The 6,617-nt window shown below is 36.1% G+C and overlaps 1 protein-coding gene across 1 annotated transcript; it reads left to right on the top strand.

Annotated features, from left to right (window-relative positions):
* Window positions 1-407: 407 nt before the first annotated feature.
* LOC113730737 (SEC12-like protein 1) lies at window positions 408-4,439 on the top strand. Its single transcript, XM_027255615.2, has 10 exons — window positions 408-724; window positions 826-923; window positions 1,790-1,922; window positions 2,055-2,146; window positions 2,652-2,748; window positions 2,835-2,907; window positions 3,005-3,125; window positions 3,468-3,587; window positions 3,918-3,988; window positions 4,060-4,439. Exons 1-10 carry the CDS (start codon window positions 545-547, stop codon window positions 4,251-4,253), a joined length of 1,179 nt encoding a protein of 392 aa, XP_027111416.1. The 5' UTR covers window positions 408-544; the 3' UTR covers window positions 4,254-4,439.
* The last annotated feature ends 2,178 nt before the right edge of the window (window positions 4,440-6,617 follow it).

The raw sequence follows: 6,617 nt of genomic DNA, 5'->3' as shown, positions 1-6,617 counted from the left end.
TGAGAAATTCATATTCAATTAATTACGAACCTAAACATGGAAAACTTTAAAATTTCCCTATTATTTCAACTAGAGTGATTACTCTAGAACTCTCCTTAATTAATAGTCACTATGATTAACAAATTATTCATGATACATAATAATTAATGTTGCTGCTTTGACCACAAAAAAAAATCATATTACAGGAAAACATATGCTCTGCATATATGGATATTCTTTAATAAACGCAAATTGCACCATGTGACGTTCAATGTCATACTACTACTAATTTACTATATTATGGCCAAAACAAAGTTGGAAAATATCTGAGGGAATATCCGCGTCAACGAGGAAGGCCGTTGACATTGTATTTTCCGCGGTGGTGCGCCTGTTTTAGAGCCCACCAATGGCCAATCAAATCATCTTTCTATTGAAAAGAAACCGAAAACTCAAACATCCCGCTGTGATTAACAAAGTCCTCCTCGGCTTGTTCTTCTTCCGAAATTCTGGAAGAGCAGCCACCTTCCTTTCTTATCGTCGTTATAGTAATAATAACTGAATAACAATGGAAGGTGGTGTTGATGGGGTGGCGGGAGAGGGGAAGGTGACGTGTGCGGCGTGGATCAGACGGCCGGAAAATGCGCATCTGGTGGTGATTGGAAAGTCAAGGACGCCCCCCTCTTCTTCTTCACTGGAGATTTTCTCATTTGATCCCATGGCGGCTTCTCTTTCTTCCTCTCCGAAGGTTTGTTTTTCTCTTTGGTAGTCTTTTTTTTTTCTTTTCATGTTTTCTTGAAAGTTCACATTTTTTTTCTGGGTTTTTGTTTTTCCGGTTTAATTTGTCAGGTGATTTATGAGTTTGAAGAAGGAGTTGAGCCGGTGAGTATTGCGGTACATCCAAGTGGAGACGACATCGTCTGTTCCACCTCCACTGCTGGCTGCAAGTCCGTTCTTTACTTCCTAGTATTCCTTTTCAATTTGCTATTTCATTTATTGATTTATTTTTGTCCATACACTGTTAATATAGCTTAGAAAGGTAGAATATCAGTTAAAGACTCCGTTTTGGTGAAAATATGTCAAATATTAAACATTTGCCCTTCGTTCCATAGCAATTGCACAATTGGAAGTCTTGATTAGTAGTAAGTCTTTTCTTTTTTTTTTTCTTCCAGCTTATTGGCTTTAATTTGTCAATCACATATGTGGGTTATATGAATTCACTTAATACATAAGTACTACTTAGCACTAGGTTCATGGATTTTTGCGGCGTAAAAATGCATTTGGGCCTTATACTTCACCTGCTATGTTTATGTATTATTTATCTTAGCCAAACTCTGATACCATGTGAGAGAATGTGGAGCGATCTAACTCAAGCTGATTGATCATGGGTCGAAAACGCCTGGAATTGTTTATAAGCTTGTGTGATAAATAGAATCCTTGAAAATGAATATGGGACTTTCATTTTAATAAGGTATGTGAAAAAGGTAGCGGCGATAACAACTAATGTACATTTGCTGATTAAGATGTCCAGTGAATACAGTAAACCCATCAGTGTGTAGGTGAGAATTAGTGGAGGGTCCAGTAACTCTTTGAGGATTTTAATGTTCTGTGCTAGACATTGATCACTTCAAGTTCTTGCCTTTTTAGGTGCAAAAGATATGATTAGCCTGGAATCTGACTTACCAATATAGTATGGCATTGATAGAAGTATGTAGTTCAGTAACCATTAATTAATGAAGAAGAAGAAGAACTTTGCATGATGATGATGATGATGAGATGCTTTATGGCTGAGACTGTTCTGTGTTGTATGCAGATTACTTGAGTTGCATGCTCGAGGAGATAATGTAAGACTTTTGGCCAAAGAATTACTTCCTCTTCAGAATGTCAGTCCACAGAGATGCTTAGCCTTCAGTGGGGATGGATCTCGATTTGCTACTGGAGGAGTTGTGAGTAACATTTGTCTAATAGCTATTTTGCTCTTTGTATGGAGCATCGGATTATTTTGAAAAAATAACCTTGTTTATTCTGACTACTTTGTCTTCTTGTATTTCGTTTGGGACCCTTTTTGAAACCTGAAGGATGGACATCTCAGAATCTTTGAATGGCCAAATTTGCGCATCATTTTAGACGAACCAAGAGCCCACAAGTCTTTTCAAGACATGGATTTTAGGTAGACCTTGCTTCTCCTCAGTTTCTTTCTATTTAAGTGGCTGAATAGTTATTTGTCACGTGCTGTTTTCTTTTTCTAATATTCTGATGTGCTTGTGAACTCACCAAAAGCAGGTATGTTGTTAACTTTTGGACCTTATCAAGCTGCTTTTATGTCTAGTGTGAAAGTTATAGTGCAAGAGCAAACATTCTTCTCAGTTTAGGAGGATATATGTTAAAATATTTCCATCTTGTTCCCTATTCCAACTTGTGCATAATGGATTTTCTTGCAAGTGTCTTGTGACTTTAATTGATCTCTCTTTGCTCCCTTTCTGTGCGTATGTGGAGAAATGCGTATGAAGAAGAAGAGAGAGATTGGGCACAGATCATAATCGTAACTTTGCTGTTTTCATGAGATTTTTGTCAAGTATAAAGGAAAATGCATGGCTTCTTTGATAGAAAAATTCTTAGTTTTTGGATGAGCATGCATTTAAGAAGTGTTGCCTTTTCTTTTTTGTCTACTCTAGTCTAGACTCAGAGTTTCTAGCTTCAACATCCACTGACGGTTCAGCAAGAATATGGAAGACTGATGGTGTTCCAGTAACAACCTTGACACGAAACTCAGTATGTCTTATCTGATTTAGTTGGTATTTTGATGCCATAACTCGTCATTCTTTCTGTGGTGATGTCATAAGCTACTTTATTGGCAGGATGAGAAGATTGAACTTTGTCGATTTTCAAGAGATGGGACGAAACCATTTTTGTTTTGCACAGTACAAAGAGGTATATTAAGCTATGGTATATGAGATCAGTTATGCACTTACTTTGTACTAATTCCTATTTATCTCTTCCAAACTTGACTTATTGGTTGATTAAACAGGCAATAAACCACTTACTGTTGTCTGGGACATAAGTACATGGGAAAAAATTGGACACAAGAGACTCCTACCTAAACCAGCTTCTATATTATCCATAAGCTTGGATGGAAAGTATCTTGCTCAGTAAGTGGGCCTTTTACGAATACCTGTTTTTGGGACTCTTTTGGAGATGATTTTGTATGATGAATGTACAGTTTTTAGAACTCAGTGGCTTATAACACAAAGAAATGGGGGGAAGCATTCGACAAACTATGGGTGGGAAAACTTCCCATGAATTTTGGTACCCAGATATTTGACCTTTTGGCTTGGTGCATGCTTATACTAATTCCAATATTGCCTGTGGCCAACACTTTTTTAGACTGTCCACAGCTTTGTATTGTTTGTACTCTTTACTTTTAGGAGGTTTTAGTATCAGGTCATTACGAATTTGTTTATTGGACTGATATGACAATTTAATGACCATAGAGGAAGCAAAGATGGGGATGTGTGTGTGGTTGAAGTAAAGAAGATGGAGATCCGCCATTGGAGTAAGAGGCTGCATTCGGGTTCTAATATCATTTCATTGGAGTTTTGCCCCAGTGCAAGGTGATGTGCAATTAAACTTTTTTTTTTTGTTTAAAATTTTGCAGCGGAGAATAAGAATCATATGGTCTTTGAAAGGGGTGTCGTCATTTTTTTTTTCTTCTTTTTGTTGGCTTTTAGATGACATCTAGATGAAGTTTAGTCATTTATTGCATGCTACCAATTGTTGTTGTGATTTACAAGTTCGTTTCAGTCAATTGCGCGTCTTTCAGAATTCCTCCTGGATCCTTTCTTCCAGCAATGTCAGTTGGATTGAGTGTGAATCTGCTTGCTCTAGGGTTTACTTTCAGAAAGAAATGTGTATTGAACTTGATATTTGGTGCACTTCTGCAGGATTGTCCTAACTGCCTCTTCTGAATGGGGAGCTATGGTGACCAAACTGACTGTTCCTGTTGATTGGAAAGGTCTCTCTCTCTCTCTCTCTCTCTCTCTCAGAGTATTAGAATTTGCATTAATCCTTTACTTTCTATTGCAGAATGGCAGATTTACCTGCTGCTGTTGGGACTATTTTTAGCTTCAATGCTTTTGTTTTACGTATTCTTCCAGAATTCAGATTCTTTCTGGAACTTTCCTGAATCTGCAAGAAAGCTTAACACTGTTTTCGGAGGTTCGCAACCCGATGATAAGACTGCGTTCGAACAATTCGAACAACTAGACTTGTTATCCTGATCTTGAGATGTTAAGGACAGAATTGGCATGTGAAACTCGAGATATCAAGCATTTCATGTGTGTATAATTTTGGCTTTTGTGGGAGCAAGGAAATTGATTCTGACATTCTCTTGCCAATCTATTGGCCTCTACCTCTATTGTATCTCTTTTGGAATCAACGTGAAAGATGAACATTTTTTTTTTTAATATATGAACTTTTTTTTTTTGGAATATATACTCGATGATGGCAATTTGTATTTATCGGATTAGTAATTTTGGAAGTTCAACCTCCTTGTAAACGTTTATGTTTACAGGTCAAACAATACAAACTAAGCCCTGTTTGATAATTTAACTTAACACTTAAATTTAATGAGTTCAGACTTTAATATATTTAGATGTGTTTGATAATCATCAAACTTGCTACTAAATATAAGTGGTAAATTATTTACTTATTATTTAATGTGATCTATATTCACATATATCAAATTTAGTAATTAACAGTTTAATAATTTAATAAATTTGAATTTTCAAATTTCAGTTTTATCAAACGCATCCTAAAATAAAGGTATTTCAATTTTGGGTCAAACAATTTCAGTGCTAGAGGTATTTCAGTGGATTTAGCACTTTCTTTCACGGAGAATGTGCATAGAGGGTAATTCTACCCTGATCACGTTGTCCGGGGATTGAGCCTTGAAAGAGAGAGAGCGAGAGAATAAACCCAATCCAGTTGCCACCTTGTTATGGGGCTGGATGGGATGGTACAAAGTTCACAGACTGTCCATGCTGTCTTGTACGTGTTAAGAAATGGACTATACACGTGGGCCAGAATCTATCCAGGCCCAAGGCCTTCCATTTTGTGATGTGAAGAGTTATTGAACGAAAAAAAAAAAAATACCCATTCCTTTTTCTGAAAGGAAGCTATTCCATTGTAAATTTGTAATTGGTCATGGATATTTTAAAGGAGAAAATTAACTAATTTAAACATTTTCTCTCGATCTTATTCTTTCATGATTTTCGTTTTCCTCGTTTGGATAATTGGCAAACTAATCTAGTTTGAGTTAAATATTAGTACTCTTCAAGGAGAATGAGTATATAATTTCTCACCCTGCACCCTTCCTTCCATTCCTTTCATATGCACGTATTAGATCCTACAATGTTGAGTTAAGAAAAAACGGTGCATATATGTTAGTGTTACACACAAATACGTTGTTTATTTTTCCTTTTTTTAAAATTGATTTTTTGTTACCTTTTTAGTTTTTCCTGGAATAGAGCCAATTGAGTATAGAAGTACTCTATTCACAAACAATTTTTTTTTTTTTTAAAAAAATGTAGAAAAGGTATTTTAGGTAGTATTTAACTTCCTTTTTGCCGGTGGAAACTGTATTTTAATTTTGTGGTCCAGGCCCCTTTTGTTTCTTCATGAAAAAACGGCCGCCTTTCTTAATGGGCTGTACGAAAGACCTTCGATTTGAAGTCTGGTTTGCATCAATGGTGAAATGTATGCGAAAGGGCGTCTTCATCACTCATTTTCAACGTTCATAATAAATTCCTACAGAAAATTCATTAAGTTTTTCCTTCTACTCTTCTTCTTTAATTCCCTTGTAGTATTAAGCCTCATGTATTTGCGGACCTATTGTTATGGTCCAAGTTCTCTACCGTCTTCGGGAAACTGACCTTTCAACCTTCATCCTTGAATTGAATGCCCTTCAACCCTGCCATTTTAAAATGCTCTTATTTATTAATTCTTTCGTCTGAGGCGGCTTGCTTTATTTTTGGCCATTCCAATTTGCCAATCCACATCATTGAGAGAACCAATAATGAGCTTTGCGGCATGTGAGATGAAATAATTGCACCTCAGTATTTTCCAATTCTACAATTTCAGAGCCTGTCTGAATTGCTATTTTTTAAAGTTTTTATAATAAAATATATTGTGACGATTCAATATATATAAAATAAAATAATTATTGAAAAGTGTGTTCATGAAAAACAACGGAAAAATCAATCTGATTTTTGTGACGATAACGATAATATTTTTATAATCTAATTTATCTTAATTTAGAGCAGCTATAGGAGCACGATAAAAAGGCTCACTGTGCTCTGGCATGCGTATCATTTTGAACAGCAGTTGAGGATCGTACAGTTTCTTGTCGAATCGGTAGTCTCTTGACCTTTTCTAAAAAGAAATCTAGAAATTCGACTTTTATAAATCTAATTTCAGAAGAAATCTCAAAAGCCGACAGCTCTTGAAGTCCTCCTGAGAACTTATAAACCCAAACCCAAACCCCCCAAACCCAACTCGAATCGGTAGTCAATTCCCTGCAAAATTAATGGATCTAGGCAAAGGTGCCACGTTGGAACCGAGCAATTATTCATTGGAAGCAGTCA

This window comes from Coffea arabica, chromosome 2e (assembly GCF_036785885.1).
Source record: "Coffea arabica cultivar ET-39 chromosome 2e, Coffea Arabica ET-39 HiFi, whole genome shotgun sequence".
Classification (NCBI taxonomy): domain Eukaryota; kingdom Viridiplantae; phylum Streptophyta; class Magnoliopsida; order Gentianales; family Rubiaceae; genus Coffea; species Coffea arabica.
Note: the sequence above shows the minus strand (reverse complement) of the source record. Positions and strands in the feature narration are given on the sequence as shown.

Coding starts and splice junctions, on each gene's coding strand:
- LOC113730737 (XM_027255615.2), top strand. CDS start 545: ATGGAAGGTGGTGTTGATGGGGTGGCGGGAGAGGGGAAGGTGACGTGT. Junction 2,147..2,651: donor TTTCAAGACATGGATTTTAG/GTAGACCTTGCT, acceptor TGTCTACTCTAG/TCTAGACTCAGAGTTTCTAG. Junction 3,126..3,467: donor GATGGAAAGTATCTTGCTCA/GTAAGTGGGCCT, acceptor TAATGACCATAG/AGGAAGCAAAGATGGGGATG.